At 35.8% G+C, this 24,984-nt stretch overlaps 1 protein-coding gene across 3 annotated transcripts in view; it reads left to right on the top strand.

The window, feature by feature from the left end:
• The window catches only part of GRIK2 (glutamate ionotropic receptor kainate type subunit 2), a 510,695-nt gene that overhangs the window by 302,351 nt on the left and 183,360 nt on the right, over positions 1 to 24,984 (top strand). For all 3 annotated transcript variants that reach the window (XM_058174749.1, XM_058174739.1, XM_058174730.1), the window contains exons 7-9: positions 10,959 to 11,102; positions 13,420 to 13,527; positions 18,494 to 18,607. In XM_058174749.1, coding sequence (XP_058030732.1) covers positions 10,959 to 11,102; positions 13,420 to 13,527; positions 18,494 to 18,607 — 366 coding nt within the window. The remainder of the gene's footprint in view (positions 1 to 10,958; positions 11,103 to 13,419; positions 13,528 to 18,493; positions 18,608 to 24,984) is intronic.

Raw genomic sequence — 24,984 nt, 5'->3', positions numbered from 1 at the left:
AGGCATAAACAGGGAGGGGCAAGAATGTCCATGAGTTATTCAAATTTCTAGATCTATCATAGCTGCTGGAACCAATACTGGGGATAATTAGAATTCACAATAGCAGAGTAAAGATGGAAAGTGGGATATCAGAGGGTACCTCTGCTATCTGGCACCAAAAAGGAAACATTTTGGTGAAGGAAGATAGTGTATATATAGTGGTACGAACATACAGTAGTCTCAGGTTTCCAATCTACTCTAGGAAGTTCGGGAAACAGGGACAGATTGAGCAGAAAAGTGGTATGGGGACTATGATGGAATGTGGGTTTCATACAAAAAAAGGAGGAACATGTAATGCTGTTACATAACTTGACACCTGGAAAAGTAGGAAATTTGAGAAATCAGATTTCTCAAATTTCTGGATTGGGTTAAGTATAAATTGAATTTGAAGGTGTTTCACAGGCTTTTATGATGCTGTTACAATATGCTAATGGCACTGAAATATATTCTAGACATTTCTAAATATCAAAGATTTAAATATAGCTCATTTTCATGGCACATTTCCATACAGATCTAGAAATCACAATTCAAGAAAAACATGAAATAGACTATATCCAGTTTGGCAAAGGAGTGCAACAAGTCTATATTCTCTCTCTTTATTTAATCAACCTGTATGAATAAAGGGAAGTTAGACTGGAAGAAGATGAACGTGGCTTTAAAATTGAAGGAAGAAACCTGTAGTATCCTGGTGCTACTATTTGAATAGTGAAAAATGTAAAGTATCTGAAGCTCTAATAATAAAAGTCAAGAAGTAAAGTGAAATACTGAAACTAAGATTAAATATTAAAGAAGACCTAATTAATGATAGCAGGTAGACAACCAGTTTTAGAATTGGCACTGACGATATCAAAATGGTAGATAGTTTTGCCTTTCAGGGTAAATTTTCCAAAATAAAGAAGCAAGCAATCAAGAAATATTCTGCAGGCTGGTACTTAATAGAGAAGCCATGAAGTTATTGGAAAAGATATTCAGATGTGATGTGTCTATACCTACAAATTCAGAAGTTTGCAAGCCGTTATATTCCTTATTACAGTCTATGAAAGTAAAAGTTGGACTTCAAACAAATACTAACTTCAAACATTTTGTTATAAATTAACCAGCTGGAAACAACCAGGAAAATAATACACAATATAGTACTGTACATTTACATTAGAAAATATAAATAGCCTTTCCCCTGAAAATAAGACATCCCCTGATAATAAGGCCAATTGGGCTTTTTAGCACATGCGCTAAAATAGCCCCCCCCAAATAAGTCCCCCCCAAATAAACCCCCTCCCAAATAAGCCCCCTCCCAAATATTTAAACACATGCGCAGCCAGTCCCCACCATTTCATCTGGTTAGGGTTAGGGAGACAAAGCTGGAAATCAGGTAAGATGGCAAGTGAATCTTGCTCCACACAGACCAAAAATAATAAGACCTCCCTGAAAATAAGGCCAAGTGCTTATTTTAGGGTTCAAAAAATATATAAGATAGGGTCTTATTTTCAGGGAAACACAGGTATATAAATTTTGTGATCTATTCAAGCAGAGGTAGGAAATATGTGGCATCAAATCTTTCTGTCAACCTCAGGTTCAGGTTGTTAAAACTCATGATTGTTCTTGTCATGTAGTTCAAGGAACTCTCAAAAACTATACTAGTAAAAATATTTAGGTTGTTTTCAAACTTTTAAATGTCTACAAATAATATATTAAACAATGTGTTTCATGTTATTTATTTGTTTACTGAAATTATGGAAGTATTAATTGAAGTGAACCATGCCTCTGGTGGCTCAACAGGCTAATGCAGCCTGTTATTAACAGCAACTGCTTGCAATATTGCAGGTTCAAGTCCCACCAGGCCCAAGGTTGACTCAGCCTTCCATCCTTTATAAGGTAGGTAAAATGAGGACCCAGATTGTTGGGGGGCAATAAATTGACTTTGTATATAGTATACAAAATGGATGAAGACTATTGCCTGACATAGTGTAAGCCGCCCTGAGTCTTTGGAGAAGGGCGGGATATAAATGCAAATAAAATAAAAATAAAATAAAATATAATTTCAATATACAGTATTAAAAGAGTGACCCGCCTGTAGAGAGCAAAGGAGGTGATTTTGAAAAAATAAGTAAGAACCATTACCCAGGCAAAAGGAGCTGAAACAAAATTCAAGTCTTTAGAAACAAAATAATATTTGGAAGTGGCCCATGCAAGTGCCTCGTTGATTCACTGGAAGGAAGGGAATATAATCAAAATTCTGTCGTTTATAGCCCATCTCAGTAAGACCATCTTAAGACCATCTGATTCTCCTGTGAAGTTGTTTTCTAGTTTCCTCTACTCAGGGGGTGCTAACACAACTTAAAGAAGTGTTTTTTTTACAGAAGTATATTATTCCTTCTTGACATTTTTCTAGTATCTTGCAGAGGCTCTTTCCTTTGTCTTGATGAATATTTGAGGCATGGGTCTCAATCATCTGATCCACCTCACCAATACCTTTTGTACATAGACATAAGCAGTTTTGTCAACTAAAGCAAAGTGGCAGCACTTAGTCACTTGAAGGACTTTATGGAAGCACTTAAAATCTCCATTAAAGCAAAGCACCACTTTGAAGATCTATGTAATATCTCAGTTGAATCCAGAAACAATTAATCAACATGAATTCTTATCTGCTAGAGGGAGTTAACAGCTAGCTAATAGCTTTCTCAGTACTGTACTATAAGCAGAAAGCTGAAATAATGTTGAAACCATAACAAGTCTATGTTATCTAATTCCAGCAAACAAATTGGGTTGTTCTTTCTTTATAGTCTTTCAAGAGATTAATTTTCATAATGAATGCATAACTAATATTCATACATTTTGTGTTATCCAACATTATCCCTGAAGGATGAGCTTCAATAACATGACAGAGATCTATTAAATAGTACATTTTGTACATCAATTGGACTATTTATATAGTCAGTTCTAAACTATACCTACATCTGTTGCAAATTTGGCATTTTTCATTAGAAGAGATTGTTTATCCCATGACTTCTGCTTTCAATATATCATTATGATGAGTTAGATAGGCAGGCAGGCAGGCAGGCAGGCAGGCAGGCAGGCAGGCAGAAAGATAACTTAATAAAGTCACTTTTTCTCAGACCAATTCATCTCACAGAATTATGGTTGTGGGGAAAATAATAGGCGAGAGTATTAGCTATGCCATTTTTAATTGTACAAGATGAAATAGTTCTAATAAAGAAATAACTATCATGCCTTCATTTGCAATTAAGGCATTTTTTTTTTACATGAAGGGTAAAAGAAGAGATTGGACAGCCATTTGTCTGGAATCATATAGGGTCTTCTGCTTAAGCAGGAGGTTGGATTAGAAGACTTCCAAGGTCCCTTCCAACTCTGTTATTATGCAATTCTGTAAATCCAGTGTCAATCCTTACTCAAACATTTTTCTAGAGATAGCTATAGTTACATAGTGAATGGGACTTCTGGCTGATGTCGTGGCAAGATCGGAGGTGAGAAGCGGTGTCCGCGCTCCCACGCCAAGTTCTCCCTGTTGGAGGGCTCCAAAAGGAGCTAAAACCACCCGTAGGCAGGTTGAAGAAAAGAGGGGTGCCCTGCAGGTCGCAGAGAGCAGCAACTCTTTTGCTTGACCCAGAACTTCTTCCCTCTCATCCACTATGAGGAGAAGAAGCAGCCATCATGGCTGCCATGAAGCTGGGACAGCCGAGGCAATAAAGGAATGTGCAGAAGCAGTGTAAATGAACAGTGAGTGGAGCTGGGTGAGAAGATTCCTTTTTTATTTAGACCCTAACTTTAAAAGAAAAAAAGAAAAAAAAAAGAGGAAAATCCAGGAAAAGACACTCTTAGAACTATTTCTTAAAGTGGCGAATAACCATAGAGAGAAAAATCCTAGACCCAAAAGAAGGTAACCAAGGGAACAAAAGCTAAAGACCTTTTAAAACATATAAAATTGGATTTTTAAATTGGGTAGGCATTATTTTGGAAAGGCATTATAAAATGCTGGAATTATCTACTTTAATTTACTTGAATAGCCAACTTTGCTTCCATAAATTGAACTAAATTTGGATTAATCAATTGAAACAATGCTGAAACCTAAGCTGAGGGCGCTATCTACTGGTGAATGAAAAATATACCATACCTCTACAACGGTGGTGGGTTCTATGTCCCTCTGTGGCTCAGACTGCTAATGCAGTCTGTTATTAACAGCAGCTGCCTGCAATTACTGCAGGTTCTAGTCCCACTAGGCCCAAGGTTGACAGCCTTCCATCCTTTATAAGGTAGGTAAAATGAGGACCCAGATTGTTGGGGGCAATAAGTTGACTTTGTATATAAATATACAAATAGGATGAAGACTATTGCTAACATAGTGTAAGCCACCCTGAATCTTCAGAGAAGGGTGGGATATAAATGCAAATATAAATTTTTTTAAAAAAAATATCCAATTTTACCACCGGTTCGCATCCCGCACACTTGTTGGATTCCAAGTGACAATCCGTCTGTATTCGAAAATCCACAAGATCTTTGACTTCTCATTTTCTATAACTTTTTCCACTTTGTTCCCATGACTTTTGGATACAGGTAAGTCGCATTTTTTAAAGAATGACCAGTGGATTAATTTAGCAACTCGGTTGTGTCTAGCTTTGTAATCAGTTTGTGCGATTTTGCCACATTTACATATTTAATGTGAAACAGTTTCAACTTTGTTGTTGCAAAGCGGCAGTTTGGATTGTCGATGGATATTTGTATTTTGCTTTCATGGCATTAGTTTGTAGTGCTTGTTCTTGAACAGTGAGTATTAAACCTTCTGTTTCCTTCTTGATGGTTCCCATCTTAAGTCATGCCCATGTATAGTTGTCATCACGTTTTCCTTCAATGTTTTTCAAGTGCTGTCCATGCAAAGCTTTGGTTTTCCATCTATTTAATCTGTCATCCAGCTGTTTTTCCTTATATTCTGCCTTTGTTTCTGTTGTTTTTATGTTCTCTATTTTCACAGTCTGCAGCATTTTTTCTGTACTTTGATTCACATAATCATTCAAACTTTGTTTTTCTTCTGCAAAGAAAAACTTCTATTAGATTTTCAATAGTCCTCTGCCCCCTATTTTTCTTGGCAGGTACAACCTGTCGATGTCACTTCATGCATGTAAAGTGTGATACATATTCAAAAGTTTGTGTGTTTTCCAGACCAGGTTTTCCAGTTCAGCCAAAGTCCAGTTGATGATTCCAGCTGAGTAGTGTATCACTGGAACTGCCCATGTATTAATAGCTTTAATTATGTTTCCAGCATTCAGCTTTGATTTTAATATTTTGCAGACCCTCCTAATGTATTCCTTTTGCGTTGACTCTGACTTTTCCATTCAAGATGTTATCTGCTTCCAATATGCCTAGGAATTTGTAACCATCATTCTTGCTAATGCTTTTACTACATTTCCATTTCCCAGTTCTATTCCTTATATTTTTTCCATTTTCCTTGCTGCATGGATAATATAGCAGATTTTTCAAATCCAAAATTCACTGATGTTGCTGCTGAACAGTTGAACTGTTTTGAGTATTGATTTGAGTTCAGTGCGGCTTTTCGCATATATTTTTAAGTCATCCATGTATAGTAGATGGTTTATCTTGCCATGTTGGCTTGAGATTTGGTATCCCAGTTTTGTGTTTCATAGGATTATTGTCAGTGGAATTAATGCGATGTTGAACAGTAGTGGTGAAAGTGAGTCCTCCTGGAAGATTCGTCTGATGTTGACTTCACCAACCTTTTCCCCATTTGCTGTTAGAACTGTTTTCCATTTTTGCATATTTACTTTCAAAAATGTACAAATATTTTTGCTGATTCCAAAGTTTTCCAGACAGGTGTTAATCCAGCTGTGGGGTAATGAGTCAAATGCCATTTTGTAATCAATCCATGCCATATTTAAATTTGTTTTTCTTCATTTTACATTTCTTAGTACTGTTTTGTCAATGAGCAGCTGATCTTTTGTTCCTCTTGATTTTTTATAATTTTATTTTTGTTCTACTGGATTCAAACTGTTTTCCATCAGATGATAGAATACTGAATTTGCCAGTATTCTGGTAAAAAGTTTGAACGCTGTTGGCAGACAAGTAATTGGGTAATAGTTGCTTGGCTCTGTGCCATTTTCTGGATCTTTCATTATCAAGTATATTTGACCAGACGTTAACCATTCTTTACTTGTTGCATTTTGAAGCATTTGATCAAATTGAGTGGCCATGCGATGATGGAGGCTGGTCAGGTGTTTTAGGCAGTATCCATGCAGTTTGTACAGGCCAGGTGCACTCCAGTTCTTGACTTGCTTTGCTTGTTTTGCAACCATGTCAATTGTTATTACAATATTTTTCATTTTGTTTCATGTTTGTTGTTGAATATCTTTGGTCCAGGAGGCAGTTTTGTTGTATTCCACTGGAGTTTCCCACAGTTCTTTCCAAAAGTTCAAAGTTTTTTCTTTACATGGGTGAACATTAGTTTGGACTCGATTTTCATCAAGGGACCGGTAGAAGAGGTGTTGGTTTCTTCTGAACTGGACATTTTCACGATATCATTTAATTCATCCTTCATATCTTTCTATTTTATTTGCTGTTGCTATTACAGATTGTTTTAATTCTTCCATGATTTCCGTTATTGTTTTTTCCTCCAGGTTGTATTTATTGTGTAAACTATTGTTTAGCTTTTTGTTATTTAGTTTTCCTTGTTTCAAGTACTTTAGATTGCTGACATCCCCTCGTAGTTTTTTTATTTTATTTTCAAGTCAAATTTTCCACTTTGATGTTTCAGTGGGTATGTTTTTGGCATTTCATAACCCAGTTCTGCAGTTATAATGGTGGCTGTGCTATACATTAGTTGGTTGGTTTCATATTGTGTGCTAGATGGGATGGACGTTAAAATGCTGTTCACGGCAGTTAGTAGATCTTTCATTCATTTGCTATATACTTCATGAATGGTAGGTAGTCTTTTTCTTTCTATGTTTTCTTTGATGTGGTTTTCAATCTTTTCTTTCAGCTTTTTTGCTAGATCACTTAGCTCTACACTAACTCTACTGAGTTGTTGCACAGGAGAATTTTCATCCTGTATGTTGGTTTTTTCCACTGGTTGGTCAGTTTGTTCAGGTGTTGGAACAGTTTCTTCAGCCTGTTCATCATTACTTGTTGTTTCCTTTTTAGCCAATATTTCTAGATGTTGCATTTCCACCTCTGGAAAACTTTGTTACAGATGATGAAGCATCTTTGATCCATTAATCTTTGTTCAGTTACATCACTTTCCGGGTGTTTTTCCTTCCACAGTTGCATCATTCTTTTTGAAATCCTCTGGCTGTTGGTCTGCCTGGTAATAATATTTGAGAATTTCTCAATTTTCTTCAGTTTGTCCAAGTTTTGCTTTTGTTTTAGTTGCTTTGCAATTGCACATCCTGGTTCTCTAGCAGTAACAACTGAGCCCTGTAGCCCCTTTTTCGACAGATGTCCAAAAGCCATATCATCTGACGTGGTACTTATTGATCCGGGCGACGACTAATCCAGTGTGGAATTTTGTTGATTCCTTCTCATCATTAGTGATGGTAGGGGCTTAGGTTGGTTCACGGTGGCTAAGCCATTACTGATACAAATATGCTAATCCCATAACCATAGGATCTGCACCGAATAGCTGTCGAGGCCCAGCCACGGCAGCCTAACTGCTTGCTTAGTGGCAGAAAGGCAGGATAAAGAATGGGGGGGGGGGAGGAAAGAGGCTTAACTGCCTCTTGGGTGGCAGAATCAGGAGTAATAACAACAACAACAACAATAACAACAATAACAATAATTGCTGTTTCTATCAAAATACCCAGAGGCCACACTGTTCATGTATTGAGATTGATGTGTATTTAAAAATAAAAATCCAATAAAACTTTTAAAACAAGTTACATAGTGAATAAAAAAATATATAATTCCGTGCCATTTTTTTCTGGTTGAATAAAATTCATAACAACCACAATAACATGCTCTGAATTGTTAATCTGATTGATTGCATATTTACTTTACCCATTAACAGAAATTACAAAAAATATCTATATTGCTCAATTTTGCTACTTGGGCTTAGTTCATCTGTATTTTTAAAATATGATTTTATTGAGTTTTATAAAGCTTGTTTTCTAAAAATGGTAAGAAGCAAAACCAAAATCCAAATTCAAAAATAAAATAAAATATAGAACCGTGATGGCGAACCTATGGCACTGTGCCACAGGTGGCACGGAGAGCCATATCTATGGGCACATGAGCGTCGCCGTAGCTCAGCTCCATCTGATTTTTGGGCCTTCTGGGCCCACCAGAAGTCAGGAAACAGGCTGTTTCTGTCCTCTGGAGGGCCTCCGGAGGGATGGGGAAGGCTGTTTTTTCCCTTCCCAGACTCCTAGAAAGCCTCTGGAGCCTGGGCAAAAAATGGGCCTACCGAGCCCACTGTGCCATCATGTGTCAAAAGCGGGGGGAATACAGGTGTGTGTGTGTCATACGAGCATGTGTGGGGTGTGGGGTGGGGCGCGGGGCATATTGAATTATAGGTGTGTTCCCCCCACTTTTGGCACATAATGGCAAAAAGTTAGCCATCACTGATATAGAATATAGAATATAATAGAATAATTTATTTCATCTATATGAAGTGAATTGTCTTGTCAAGAGTATCTTGTTTTTCTTTCTCTATTTTGTTTTTCTTTTGGCCTTTATTTTCTCTTTTTCAGAATTTCCCAAACATCCTGCACTTTTTTGCCCTTGTAGGATTTTAATCCATAGAATCCTCCTATTCTTTGAGCTCTCTCAAAATCTAAAACACTGATCTGACTTTGTTTAGCTGCTCTTGCCTGCATTATGCTGACAGGATATTGTTTTATGGAAAATTTTCAGCAGAAACCAGTGCAATACAGGTAGTCCTCAACTTACAACAGTTCATTTAGTGACTGTTCAAAACTACAATGGCACTGAAAAGAGTGACTTATGACCATTTGCAGCATCCCCGTGGCCAGGTGATCAAAATTCAGATGACTCATGGCAACTGACTCATATTTATGACACTGCAGTGGTCATATGATCACCTTTTGCAATCTTCTGACAAGCAAAATTGATGGGGAAGCCAGGGTCACTTAATAACCGGGTTACTAACTTACTACTGCAATGGTTCACTTAACAATTGTGGCAAGAAAGCTGGTAAAATAGAGCAAGATTCACTTAGTAATTGTCTCACTTAGCAAGGACTACCTGTTCATGACCATATTCTTTTTTTTTTAATCTTCCTTGCTCCTAGAAGGAGCAGCATCTACCGTATGTTCTTGCCCTACTTATCTATTAAAGTAGTCCATTAAAATAGGTATGTGTGAAAATGTGAAAAACAGAGTATGAACAATATATATCTTGATTCCCAAGACATACTGCATAATACAGGGATTTTTGGTTGAAGAATGGAGCATTCTTGCCATAGAATTTAGATCAAACTGATGCAGAATTTTGTTAAAACCGTATATCTTAAATAGTTGGACTATGGATTTATTACTGCATAGTACATTAAGGTAGGATGGTGGAAGAAGCTGAGTACCAATGCAGAGATTTTTAGAAGGATTTGGATCTTTTGTTGTTATTGTTACTTTGTGCTTGTTTCCTAACTTTTAAATTGCATGGAATGTGATTTAAATTGCATAAAATTCTGCTTCTAGAATTTCTACTTACATAAAGCATGTTCATCATTGCAATGTCAGGATTCAAAAGACACTTGGCTCTCACAATGGATTCACATTAGTCTTAAAAGCACTTTGAAATATAAGTCGGTGAATCATTTTGAGGCCTCGGATGTTTTTACAAATCTACCACGTGAGTAGCAACTGCAGGTGTTTTAGACACTGCATGACGTTGTTCTACAACTCATTTTAAACAGAAGAATTATTCCCCTTTTTAGTTTGGAAATGTCACCACGGGAGACCCATTTACATCTAAACGCGCATTATCTCTTTTAGTACCGGCTTATGGTCTCTAACAGTTAAGGGTAGTTTTACAATTTTAATGTTTTGTTTTATTGTAAAGTGAGTTGGGATTAATTTGTATGGAGAACATTATAGAAGTTAACTCTGTGGTTGTGTTGTGTGATGACAAATTCAGTAATCTCTAGGCTTCCTATTGTTAATTAATTCATTTCACAGCTCACTAATTTTGTCAATGAACAGAAGCAACTGCTTCTTCTGAGAAAGGATACAGAGTTATACTCACATGCACAAAGAACAAACATGCAGTGTCTGTGGAAAATAAAGTATTAAGTTTTAAGTTTTAAATATTAAGTATTAAGATATTTCACACACACAAACACACACACACACACACACACACACACACACACACACACACACACACACTGATGCTTCAAACAAAACAGTGCATCGCTTCTCCAGTTTTCTTTAAGTGCCTTTGCTGGGAATGCTGTTGAATATAAAGTGTAGCATAAAATCCTTAAAATTAAGCATCCTCTCATCCCAGCAAGAACTCTATCTACTGAAGAAAAATTTCATTCAATTTATTGTTCTAAAATAAGAATTTAAACAAAATTTAGAAATATTGTTTAGAAAACGATTTGGGGAGCAAGGGAACCTGACAGATTTAATCCATTCCTAAACCTAATTTGAGAGGAATGAGTAAAGCCTTAAATGTTTCTATCCCTCACACAGTTCAAATCAGATTCTTTCTGTCATTTTTTTTCTTACCGAAAAAGAAAGGAAGATGAAATTTGTAGCAACATGTACTTCGTGTAGTACCTAATTTAATCATCATGTATTTGCTTAATCAGAAAACTATATTATCACTTTCTTCTGTCATAAGGTAAGGTGGAGAGAGTATGCCTTGCTTTTCCTTGTCTAGCTGTGATGCAATTTCTCTGGGTCATTTTCACAGCATTGATTGTGTTCTCATTTCAGACAGATGCAGCTTTAATGTATGATGCTGTTCATGTGGTGTCAGTTGCTGTCCAGCAGTTTCCACAGATGACTGTCAGTTCATTACAGTGTAATCGCCACAAACCATGGAGGTTTGGGACCCGCTTTATGAATCTAATTAAAGAGGTAAGTCAGATATGCGCCATTGTTAGCTAGAAATTCAGCATGTGCAAATGCCTTTGGCTTTGTGATGTGCACTCCATTTTCAATCCATTTTTTTTTCTGCTGAATTTTGTACGCAAGAAGCCCAAGCAACAAAGTGCCCAATAAACTAAATAATAAATAGGAGGAAATGTTTTACTGAAAAGTATCATCCGTAGGCAGAATGATAAACCAAATGAGTGCAAAATATAATAGCTATAATTTGATCCCTTTCTATATATTATTTTTCTGAAGTTTTCATGCTAAATGTTTTCAATGTACATGCCTCAGTTTCTGAAAGGTCTACGTTTTAGGAGCTTCAAATTTTACTTAATGTAAGCTTGAATTATAAGATATAAAAATAGAACATGGATACTTTCAAGCAGTAGAATAAGTGCTGATAATCTTTTAACAGTTCATGAAGCTGCATTCAGCAGTGTGAATTTAGTTTGTTTTCTGGTCTGAAAACTATGGATTCAGATGAACCCTGAAATCAGTGCTATACACATACTCCTCACTTATCAGCTGCCTCTTTTAGTGACTGCTTGAAGTTAACAATAGTTTAAATATTTGCAACCAATCCTTGTATTTATAACCATTGCAGCATCCCACAGTCATGGGATCATCGTTGCTGCCCTTTTCAACCAATGCACATTTATAACTATCACCCTGTCTTGTGGTCACATGACTGCCATTTGTGTACTTCACAATCAGCTTGCAACAAGCAGAGTTAATAGAACATGCGAAAGTAAAATTGAAATACATGGTCACAGGATATTTTGCTTAATGACCATGGTGATTCACTTACTGACTGAAGGGGAAGTAAGCTCGTAAGCCTGTTTTGGCAATGTGATTTTCCACTTAGGGACCACAGCATTTAATGCTAGAGCTGTCAGTCCCAATTGTGGTCACTAAGTGAGGACTACCTGTATTTTATAAGGCAATCTTGGCAAAGAGGAGAGAAACATCAGAGTCTGCAATTTCTAAAGTTTAAATGAGAATGGCTAGTTTTCTCCCGAAACTGAACAAGAACCTCATTCAATATCAAACCAAGGACTATTAATGAGCAGGCAGACCATTAGTGTGGGCATGGAAATTCTTGCTACTTTGGCATTTTCTTATATGTGCGGTCAGGTGTTTATGATGTTGGATCCTTCCCCCCCTGCCCACCCATTTTCGCAGCTCACAATATTTCTAAAATACTGTTAACTATTGAGCTTTAAAATGAATTTGCAAATATCAATAGAATAGAATAGAATAGAATAGAATAGAATAGAATAGAATAGAATAGAATAGAATAGAATAGAATAGAATAGAATTTTATTGGCCAAGTGTGATTGGACACATAAGGAATTTGTCTTGGTGCATATGCTCTCAGTGTACCTAACTGTGCAGGTATATGCCATTTTATATAACTCATTTTATGGGAACTGAGATCTTTCAACAACATTTTGGAAGGTCATAGTTCCCACTAATTTGGAACTTTAGAAGAAGTTGGCTGCATATATATTTAAATACAAGTAATGACCCCCTTTCTTCCACTTCCAATCAATTTCTATAATGCAGTTTTTACTTAATCTTGGTGATTTCCCATGGAATGACTATGGGAGAATTTCACCCTGATTTATTCTCTTTTTCTTGCTATAGGAACAGTGGTAGCTAGAATCCAGTTGGATGCTTTTGTTAGCAAAAGTTATTTCTGGGATGCAACGGCAAGCGGCAATTACTGTTTTTCTTATGAATTTTCTCTTTGAAGGGAATAAAATAATATCCATCTGAACTAGCAATAAACTACTAGGACAGCGCTGGATTCTACCTAGGGCAAAACTCACATTTTTAATTTTCCATAATTGAAAATGAATATGAGAGATTAATACTATATTTTGGGAGAATAGTTTTGAATGCAATAAGGACTGTGTTACACAAAGTGATAAGATGTTTTTATTATAAAACTCATAACTGGAGATATGCTAAAAGACAGCAACAGACAACAAAAATGCCTGTATCCTAAATAAGAAAATAATGAAAATGTTTCAAAGATCATAACACTTAGGAAGTGTTATATAGCGGGAGAAAAGGAATGGAAAGCATTGCATGCAGAGATTAAAGAAAAGTTGGTTTAATTATCAGAAGAATGCCAGAAGTCCAAAAAGGGGATATGATTTTTTTTTTATATTGGCTATGAGGAAAATGAATTAAATTTAATGAATAATTAATATTTCCATTTTAAGTCATTAATTTATTCATTTCTCTTTATCTCTTTCTTGCTGCTTACATATAATTTTTCCTTTATTTTTCCTAGGCTCACTGGGAAGGTCTCACTGGCAGGATAACTTTCAACAAAACCAATGGTTTAAGGACAGATTTTGATTTAGATGTCATTAGTCTTAAGGAGGAAGGTCTTGAAAAGGTACTTAAGTTACTTCCTCACAACTGATAATAGTTCAGAAGAATAATATTTCTCATTCCTCTTTATGAATTTATTTAAATTACTGGCTATAATGTTCACAATTTTATTGCCTGTTTAAAAGGTATTTTGGAAAAAAATTGATGGTTAGCTATGGTGGCTAGATCTTTTCTTTCAAATAGTATATAGAAAACTACGGCTGTCATTACATTTATACAAAACTTGTGCATCATTAATATTAAAGTAATAGAAGCTGTAATGGTACATGGGAATGATCTTGGAAGACAAGAACCAAAGATTTGGCAATGGCAACTAAGTCTGCAGTCGGAAACGGGGGTGTCTCAGCAGGAACCCTTCCCAGATTTTTAAAGGCAAGTTAGGAGAGAGGTATTTTTAGTCTTGGAAGATCCTGTTTAGGTAAATGATATGTAGAGAGCTAGTACTGTTGGTTTTACCTCAAAGGACTGACAGAAGCTAGGCAGTCATATAACTGCCAGCCCTGTGAGATAGGCCAGATTAATGAATGGCCACAGCTGGGATTCTGTAAAGGCTATTTATTGTTATAAGGTAGACAAGTAGAATCTTTAAAACCTATCAGAGTTTCTGTCTGCCTCATCTTATGCTAAACCAGGGGTGCCCAAACTTGGCCCCTTGAAGAGCTGTGGACTTCAACTCCCAGAATTCCCCAACCAGCATGAGCTATAAATATGAGCAAGTTGCTGGCTGGGGAATTCTGGGAGTTGAAGTCCACAGCTCTTCAAGGAGCCAAGTTTGGCCATCCCTGTGCTAAACATAATGAAGGAAGAATCATTTTGAGTTTTTTTCCCCCCCGTCCCTTTTGCCTCTTTCTCGGAGTGAGCAATCTTTTCTCCAAGGTCCCCCTTAACCGTTTGCTCATTCTTTTCCCATTTTCAAGGAAAGGTCTACATTCCTTCATGATAACCATCTACATATATTAATGCTGAAAGTTCAAAAGGATTTGTATGCCACTCTTGTAACTCTATTTTTTTTAAAAAAAAATCTCCTAAAGACATGAGAGGCAATAGCAATGAGGAACTTCCATTATTTACTATCTTTATGCACAAACTACAGGTTTCCCTCTATTTGTAGGGATTTGGTATTTATATATGGTTGATAGTTTTTGTCCAAGAATTTGCTTTATGAAAAAACAAAAAGCCTATTCCCATCCTCAAAATGTATGTCAGCATAGACAATTGTGACAACACTTTGCAGACCTGCCTACAAATCTTCCTACCAAAACCTTATTTCTGTCTTTGACACAAATCTTGTATCCAGATGAATTCACAAGATTTAGACCAATTTGAACAGATTCAGAAAAGGGATGTTATTAGGAAATAGGAATTGCTTGGGAATATTTAGCTGAAGAAACAGAAAATTGAAGGGGGATATAATACAGTATGGTAACTAGATGACTTCTAAGGTTCCTTCCAACTCTGTGAATCTATGCTTCTTCCATTTATGTCATCATAGAGTAAGATTAACATTTATTTTCTACATTAATACCCTCCACTTGCAGGTATGCTTTAGTTAATATCCTTATGTGGAGCAGACAGCTTGATTTAAAGGCCTGTCTGGTTCTACGATTCTGTTTGTTAGCTGTAGCTTTTCTGAATACTTCTATCATTTGGAGCCATACTTCTTTAATTTATTATAACCTATTTTTGATTGGTTGAGTTAGTTAAGGTTTACTGAATCATTGTTCAGTTGACTGCCAACATTTTTCATTTGGGGCAGCTTTAGAATTAAAATATTTAGGCTAAGCAAACTAACTTTTAAAAAACGTGGTGCTAAAGTTAATATTTTATGGAGAAACATAACAGAATTAGCATCAATGCATTGTAATCTCATTACAGTAAAGGGCATATGTTAGAACTGCTCATATATGTTTTAGGAAACTACAAGAAGTAAAATTAAGACATAATTCTTTCCTAAATAAGTTTTTAAAAAAGAGTAAAGCCATAAAATGTAGTAATGAAACTAGTCAACAGCTACCTAGAGGTTTATGGGGTCAAGCAGCATACAAATTTAATTAATTAAATTAACTATGAAAGAATAACTTTGTTGATTCACTTTGCAAGTATAATAAATTTTATATAGTATCCCTGATGTCTGTATACAAAAAAAGAAAAGAAAAGAAAAGAAAAAGACCAGATATAAGATTTTAAACTATTAGTGTTACACAAATGTTGCATCTTATGTATTATTATTATTGTTATTATTTTATTTACTCAAAATGACAGTATACACAGAAAACGAGATAACTATGCTGGATTTCGTATCACAGATCACTAGTCGAACACTTCCCAAGCGTTTAGGACTGCGTGATGTATCGGTGAATTATGTGAGCAGATCCCAGTAAGGTGGCCTTCTGCAGCTGACCAATGGTGATCTTGTCAGCGCCAATTGCTTTTAAGTGCTTGCCTAGGTCTTTAGGCACAGCTTCCAGTGTGCCGAATACGACTGGAACCACCTGCACTGGTTTATGCCAGAGTCTCTGCAATTTGATTCTCAAATCTTGATATCTGGTGACTTTTTCAAGTTGTTTCTCATCAATTCTGCTGTCACCAGGTATAGCAATGTCGACTATCCACACTTTTTTTCTTTTCCACAATCGTGATATCCAGGGTATTGTGTTCCAAAACTTTATCAGTCTGTATTCGGAAATCCCACAGTAGTTTTGCATGCTCATTTTCAATCACTTTTTCAGGCTTATGATCCCACCAGTTCTTTGCTACGGGCAGATGGTAGTTGTGACACAAGTTCCAGTGGACCATCTGAGCGACTGTGTTGTGAAGTTGTTTGTAGTCGGTCTGAGCTATTGTCTTACAACAGCTCAGTATGTGATCAATGGTTTCATCTGCTTCTTTGCAGAGTCTGCATTTGGTATCATCAGCAGATTTTTTTATTCTGGCTTTGATTACATTTGTTCTAATGGCTTGTTCTTGGGCCGCAAGAATTAGGCCTTCTGTTTCTTTCTTCAATGTTCCATTGGTCAGCCATAACCAGGTCTTTTCCTTATCTACTTTTCCTTGGATCTTTTCAAGGAACTGTCCATGCAGTGCTTTGTTATACCAGCTGTCAGCTCAAGCTTGCATCACTGTTTTCCTATATTGATACTTGGTTTGCCGTACTTTTAGCAGCTTTCTCTTGTTGATCTCCATCAAAGCTGGTTCAACACTGTCTTTCACATAATCTGCCAGAGCATGTTTTTCTTCTTCAACTGTCTGCCTCACTTGCAAAAGTCCTCTGCTGCCTACCTTTCTGGGCAAATATAGCCTGTCAACATCACTACATGGATGCAGCGCATAGTGTATGGTCATCAGTTTTCTTGTTTTCCTATCCAGGCTGTCCATCTCTGCCTGTGTCCAGTTTACAATTCATTAGTATATCTGATAACGGGTATGGCCCAGCTGTTTTCAGCCTTGATGGTATTACCGCCATTCAGTTTACTTTTTAGAAGTTTCCTGACCCTTTGTGTGTATTCTTTGCTGACCAAATTTTTCACTTGCCCATGCTTGATATTGTCCAGCTGCAGTATGCCCAGGTATTTGGAGGTTTCAGGTTGGTTGCATTTGATGGTTTGTACATTTCAATTCCATCACTTTCTATTATTATTATTATTGTTATTATTATTATTGTTGTTGTTGTTGTTGTTGTTGTTATTATTATTATTATTATTGAAAATGTACTAACTTATACTCTAGTTAACTGATAGTTTTAATCTTGATTTTCTTTGGGTTTAAACTGGTATACTATATGGAGATAGCCAGTTATAAACCCAGATTTTTAGAATATACTGATTTGTTGATGTATGTGTGTGTTTGTATCTTTACACATATAGACACAACAAGGCCTTTTGAGACTTAATTAATTAAACATTGTTACACAAGCCACAACTAAGTGCAATATGTAAACAAGGCTAGTAGCTCCTTCTGGATGCTAATTTTGCATCCCCCCTCCCAAAAAAACCATCTCACTTGCCAATTCAATAGTGAAAGAAATATGGTAAAGAGACAGTAACTATGAGATTTGCTATATATTATTTTTGGACCATCAGAGCAAGATCTTAGCCACCATCTTCATCTTCCATTCCAATAGAAACTGAGGTACCATTTTTTAAAAAAGAAACTGTTTAAAAATAATGCTGCTATAATTCAGTCAAAGCTTTTCAACTGGCTTTATTCTATTAAACTTACCAGCAGAAATTGGATTTCCAGGATTCAGAATGAATTCATTTCATTCTGCCAATTTGGTGTCAGAATCCAAGTGAAAATCTAATTTGGCCAAATTGTTTCTGAAGCAATATATTGAGTTCTAAAACAATGGCACCCCTGTCTGGAATACATTCTTGTTCAAACATTCATACTACCTTTAAGTGGCTACTGCTGAATGAATTGGAGTGGTAGCCACAAATCATCAATTTTTAAGAACAGTGGATAATTGTGATTGAATAGAAGGGAGTAGGAGTGAATTTCCACTTCATAATTTTTTTTTCTGACTTGGGAGAGAAGAATGCAGTTGTGTGTCAGCATGTAATTTATGAGATTTCAATATAGGATCTCTTTGTGTGTGTGTATCTGAACTTTCATAGCATTAGGAAGAATAGAAAGGAATAAATTTATTTACAGTGAAAGATAACTTATACGGGGAGAATATAGATACACCAAGCTGTTGTTACTATTTTTTTCTTTAGAGGATAGAATTTAAATGGAAAATTAAATACTTGACAGTCTATACATCATTTTACCCCAAAGGCCACCATTTGCTAGACATATTTTGAAATTCAGTGAATCACATTTTAGACCAGCTGCTAAAATGATAGCTGAAATTGCACCATAAGAGGATAGAAAAAAGAGTTTGTAGTTCTAATTTTGTCTTATTAGTTCTCTTTTCTAGTGGATGAAACATAACCCATGCATGATATGTAAGTTCTTATCCTATTTTCTAGATTGGAACTTGGGATCCTGCAAGTGGCCTTAATATGACTGAGAATCAAAAAGGAAAACCAGCAAACGTAACTGATTCCCTTTCTAATCGTTCCTTAACTGTAACCACTATTTTGGTAAGTTATCCCTCATACAATTAGTTTTCAGAGATTCAGCTACAGTTGAAAACTACTGAAAGTCACAATGCATAAAATAATAATTATCAGCATTTGTATGTAATAGTTATGTAGCAATTACTGATTAATGAATAAGTTGAAATATCTCATTAACTGTGGGATTTTGCCTTCAACTATGAAGATAGCCATTATAATTTCTGTGTATAATCTCAGTTGACTAATTATTTAACTTTCTTGTGATTTTCCAACATTTGTATATTTAGACAGAATATGTTTTGCTAGATTTGGAGAAAAAGTTTCAGTTGGGGGGGGTATATAATTTTTTAAAATGCAATTAAATATTAATTTAGCAAAGCAATGCCTTCCAAAAGCAGTAGTGATTCTTTCAGACTTCTCATTTGTATTTAGTTTAGATTTAATTTCAAATTTAAATAATAAAAGAAATATACATCTAAAATAACTCTTTAAATGCAGAGAAATTAAGACTTTTAAAAAGTTTTAACTCCAGCACTTTTATTTAATCTAATTCAGTTTGAATTTTTTTTTTCTTTTTCCTACCACATTTAAGAGAGGATTTCAGTTAGAGTTCAAAAGATTTGTTTCAAGCTTGAAATAGCTGTCATATGTTTGAAATGGGCTGGTCAGGTCATCATGGAAATGTTTCAAGTTTGAAATGGAGTGCCCAAACCAAAAAAAGAGGCCATTTCATGCTCAAATACATCTCATTTTTGATTGAAACAGATAAAAAATAAAACATTTTATACAGGCTCTTTAGACTGTATTTATTAGCTATTTTATTTTTATTTGTCCTTGGAGCAGGCGTAAGTAATATGACATGACTTAAAACTGTGCATTATATTCTAATATAAATAAATAATATTTTACATGATTCTATTGCACATAAATATTTTGTAATGAAGGGCACACAGGCAAAACAGAAAAAAGGAAAAACATTTTTCTTGCCAGATTTCTACTGCAACCACCAATCCCTTCTTAAACTAAGCAGTACTTTATTTTTATGCAGTGTTAAAAACAGAAAAAAACATGTAATAGAAGTACTAAATAAGAAATAGAACTTGTAATAGAAGTGCTAAATAAAAGTTGTTATTCCTGCAATTCAAATTCTGAACTGAGCAATTTTCTCCTCTCTCTTACTCAAAATGTTAATAATCATTTGCCCAGCTGGGTAGATTCCATATAAAAATATCTTAATTATTTTCTTGTCTGCTTTAATTTTTAAAAAACTATGTTTGTAATTTTTTTTTAAAAAAAGAAATGCAAGCTTTTTTTAAAATGGACTTACTTCTAAGGAGTAGTGATGTGGTGGCTCAGTGGCTAAGACGCTGAGCTTGTCGATCGAAAGGTTGGCAGTTCAGTGGTTCGAATCCCTAGTGCCGCATAACGGGGTGAGCTCCCGTTACTTGTCCCAGCTTCTGCCAACCTAGCAGTTCGAAAGCACGTAAAAAATACAAGTAGAAAAATAGGGACCACTTTTTGTGGGAAGGTAACAGTGTTCCGTGCGCCTTTGGCATTTAGTCATGCCGGCCACATGAACATGGAGGTGGCTTTGGACAGCACAGGTTCTTCGGCTTAGAAACGGAGATGAGCACTGCTCCCTAGAGTCGGGAACGACTAGCACATATGTGTGAGGGGAACCTTTAACTTTTTACTTCTAAGGATGTTTAAGGCCTTGCTTGAAGACAATTTAAGTTCTGCATTGTCTTAAATTGCACCTTCTCACTCTAATGTCCTTCCAATATATTGAAGTGAATCACCATACTTTTCCACCAGCATCAGGTAATTATCATTTTTTGATATAAAATAAAGCCAAGTTAATGCAGCACAGACACTAGTTTTAGGAAAAGCGTGCTGTTGCTATAATTCATTCATTTCTGTTCTTAAATCTACAAAGTGAATGTCATTCATCTATGAAATATGCATCTCCATACTCTCCAAAAATTTTCTTTTGCTACAGTGAAAGTCTAACAAGAAGAAATAACTAATTTTTTCACCAGTTTTTTTAACTAATCAAAATGTATTAGTATGTACAGTATATTGCTCAGTGGAAATATTTTGCCTGGCCTGGAAACCAAGTAAACTTGGTTTAGTTTTTCAATGGGACATTGCCAGGGACTACATAAACAACAGTGGGAAGTTGAAGAATACCCTAAAAGAACGTACAGAAGAAATTTTTGACATACAGTTGTCAGAAATACTGTGTGGATGTTTTCCTGAAGTTACACGGTATCGAACCTAACTTGAAGGAGACATTACTTAATATGAACAATAAAACAGATTGGATTTTTATTGAGCCACTCATCCTGTTTATAGTCTGAAGAACAACAGGTTCAGAAGACCACCTTAAAGACTGGCAGGTTGGTTACAGCATAAGTCTACATGGCTGCAACACAGAAATGCTTAATTGTTTTTTATCTTATATCTCACAATAATAGCTTCGTAGGTACAGTAATTATTTGTTTTCTTTTGGAAGTTCTGCAGCATAGCAAAGTAATAATATGGATGTTTCTTTGATAAAATCTGAAGAAAAATGCTGGTTCCCTGTAACGATTTTTAACTGCTGCTTAACTAGTTAGTGGCTTGTAATTTGTAGTCTTCACCAAGCACATAAACCGCCATATAGAACAGCTCCTTATTCTTCATTTCAACATTCTTTCTATTTCAGGAATACAGTATGCTAGCCACAGAATTCAATGTGGTGCATTCTATATCTCAAAAAGAAAGCCGTCAAGAATGAGTGAGATAAAAGAAATTTAAGTTTACTTTTAAAAAAATGCTCACTATATTTATCATTATAATCTTTTCAACCTGTCCTGAGAAATAGCAACAAATAATTTTTTGTTCTTCTCAGTCTTAAACTATTTGATGGGAAAAGTGCCATATATTGTGAGAAGGAACATGCCAGCAGCAAAAGAAAAGAACTTTGTTGTGCCTGGCATCAGTAGAAGAGGAAGAAGTGCTATCTAGGGATGGTGATCATGTATGGTGTTAAGGTGCTGAATGTAAAATGGAAAAACCCATATTTTAGTTACCCTTTAGACATAGAAGCCAATTGGGTGATTGTGGGCCAGGCCTTCTCTTTTAATGCTAGATGGAAAGTTGAAAAAAATCTGTCTTACCATCAATATTGGACCAGCATGTTAGATAACAGTCTACAACTTTTAGTAACAAAAGCCAGTTTGGTGTAGTAGTTTAAATAGTTGTTTCAGGCTACAAACTGGGAGATTGTGAGTTAAAGAAATAGAAAGTACATAGCTCTTGGGAGGGTGTTATATCTAATTGGAAACATTCTTTGTGATACCATTGTTAAGTAGGCCTTTACCAATTAGCTTTCTGTTGTATCTTAGATAGTGCTGACATTCAAAAAGAGGCCTCTGTTGAAAATCTTAGTGTGGGGAGGCATACAGAGAAGTGTTGCCCAAAGAAGTGGGCAAGTGTTCTGAAAGGTAGTAAGATATAACCAGAAAAAAGTGCCTGTCCTTTATAGTTTAGCAGCAAATAATAAAGTGGTAATCAGAAAGGAGGAGAGCTAATCAAATCCAAAAGAAGCCAGTACCTCTGGAATAGATTCAGTTTAGTTGGTCTCTGGGATCCACAAACAGCTTCTCAACATGCAGAACTGAACTTTAAGGAAGTATTTTTTAAAAAAAATCATATGTGGTTGCTGAAGAATTGGAAAGAGGATGAGACTAAAAGAAGGTGGTTCCAGAATGAAAGTGGAAATGGAATGCAGAAGATTATATTTTTAATTTGTAGTTCTTTTTTTAATAATATGGAGGTGTCCCCATAGTAGTTTGACAGAAGAATAAAAAGATTTGGCTGCAAGTTTTTGATTACAGTAAAATAATAAGCCAGGCACAGAACATGAATTTTGCCCTTTGAAAAAGATGTAAACATTATCTTTACTTTACTTATCTTTTGGTCCACTCCTTTGGCTGGTTGCCTACTGAACATGCAGCTTCTAATGCCTGGACAATTATTCCATACCCATCTCATAAAGATGAAAAACATAATTAGGGGTCTTGGTGCCAAGGGCCCAGTAGGACAACTCTCAGAGAGATAGATCAGATGATGTACTTTCTGAGGGCTTGGGATTCCTTCTGGCTCAGTCTTGACGAATTCCAGATCTTCTTCTTTAGAAGAATAATCTATATTAAAGATGAGAAAAATAACGTATTGTCCATTTTCATTACTAAATTACATTCTTCCTCTTGCTACTTTAGTTGCCAAATATTTTTAAAACTCCTAATGAAGTTTCGTACAAAACTTCATGCCCATTTTTATGGACAGTTCTCCTTTTCTTAAACCTTTTTTTTTATCAGGTGCATCCTTTCATTAGAAATGTGCATTCTTTGCGCTTGCTGAACTGTATACAATTCTTCAAAACTGAAATAAGCAAACATTATATATCATTCCCCTTTGTGATGCAAGCTGCATATGCTTTCAATTAAAATACGCTTCTTTTTGAAGGCTATGGTAGCTTTACAGGTAAAGCTTGCTATCAGTTCTGTATTCTCTTTTTTTTTTTGACAGAATGTTTTTGCAGTAATTCTAGAATGGTTCTGGGACTCTAATCACTTCTTCAAGAAAATTGGTCAGACATACAATTTCATGTGTATCTTTGATTGTGTCTAGTCTCTGAGGGATTCTGCTGGGCTATACTATCAGTCTGTGCTGACATGACAAAAAGTCTAAATAATTTTCTTTGCTACAATCCTGAAAGGTGTCGGAATATGAAACTTTCCTACTCTATTATCTCATCTAAAAAATATAATATTTGTCCTGCCACCGGCAAGTTACCTTGCAGTAGGCCACATGCAACTTTTTAAGAATCTTGAATTCTTTTTACTGATTTTCTCCAGTATATTTTTGTTGGAGATATAGTTCATATTATTAGAGTATTGGAAATCAGTGGGATTTAAAGCTCATGAGCAATGTCAAACTGAAACACCAACAAGAGAAGCCACAAAAAGACAGACAATGTTGTTCTTCCCACAACTGCACTTTGCAAATTTCTAAAGCTTAGAGTATAATTGTTTTATATTATTTGCTGATTTGAGACTTATAAAGGAGAGCAAACCTTGGATGCCATAAAACGAATACATGGGTATTGCTAACTAAGGGCTTAACCTCTGGGCCACAGCCCACTACCTATTTGCAATTGGGCCACATGAAGGGTGGGCTGGCGTGCATGTGTTTAGCTTCACTCACACAAGTGGTGGGCTGGCATGCATTTGCAGATCAACTTGAGCAAGTTGAGCTCAACTTGTGCAAGTCAGTTGAGGTGTGTGTGCATGTGCAAGTGCACCAGCCCGCCACTCATGTGAGTTGAACTGCACATACGTGTGCACTGGCCCACCGGTCATGCTTTGGTTCCCCTCTCCCTGCCTCAAGCCGGGCTGCCAAGCCACAAAGGTTGGGGACCACTGGCTTAACTGATGCAGTTGCTTGCCTATCATAGTAATCTTCTTTGCAGAGTAAGAGTCAGCTGTACTGAAGGAAGTTGGAAAGAGAGTTTGCTGTCCTATTTTTATTCCTTCTAGTGAAAACCTAGGTAGAAATCAGTTGGCATTTCATGTTGGTATGTTTTGACAATGGGAATAGATATATAATATTGGTACACTATTGTCCATAATTGTTTAGCATAATTCTATGAAATATAGTTTCTGATTATTTTTATGGGAATGAGAGATATTCTCCATTGTTTACATTTGTTTACTTTCAAGAAACAGGTCTTGGAATATGAGTAAACATTAGAATTGGTAAATGTTTTGCATTTGTTTTATATTATAATCCCCATCCAGAAATTACCAATGTTCTGTCAGTTGTTGGGAATGTTTGCAATTCCATGCATTTTGGATTAAATATCTTCAGGAACTGGCAGGTTTATTATGTTTTAGAAAGCGGTCACAACTGGATATTGACAGAGATTATTAGCTTTGTGTGAGTCTCAGTTGCACCTAGCCACTATATTTAGCCTGATTCTTAATTTATGATTTGATAGGGAAAAGGAAAGCTGTTTATAGTATATCTATACAGGCCCTCTAAGTATCTCTCTAGGGTTTCTGATGAGTCTTAGCTGGGGTTACTCTTGCAGGCACTATCCAGAGTATCTTCTGAATGGAGGTTAGTTGTGGTGAAATTTGAGAATTCTGCCCATTGTCTACTTCTTATTCATGTCCATGATGAAAGACTGGATTTTATGGAAAGTCCCATAAAATCACTGGATTGCATTTCTTATTATTAATATACATTTTCTTATTATTAAGCTACATTTTGAAACATGTAAATCCTGTATAGTTTTTATGTCTATGGAAATTCTCAGTCATTTAGGTGTACATTCATCCATATATAGTTTT

Source organism: Ahaetulla prasina, chromosome 1 (assembly GCF_028640845.1).
Source record: "Ahaetulla prasina isolate Xishuangbanna chromosome 1, ASM2864084v1, whole genome shotgun sequence".
In the NCBI taxonomy this organism is placed as follows: domain Eukaryota; kingdom Metazoa; phylum Chordata; class Lepidosauria; order Squamata; family Colubridae; genus Ahaetulla; species Ahaetulla prasina.
This window is presented reverse-complemented; position numbering and strand designations above follow the sequence as displayed.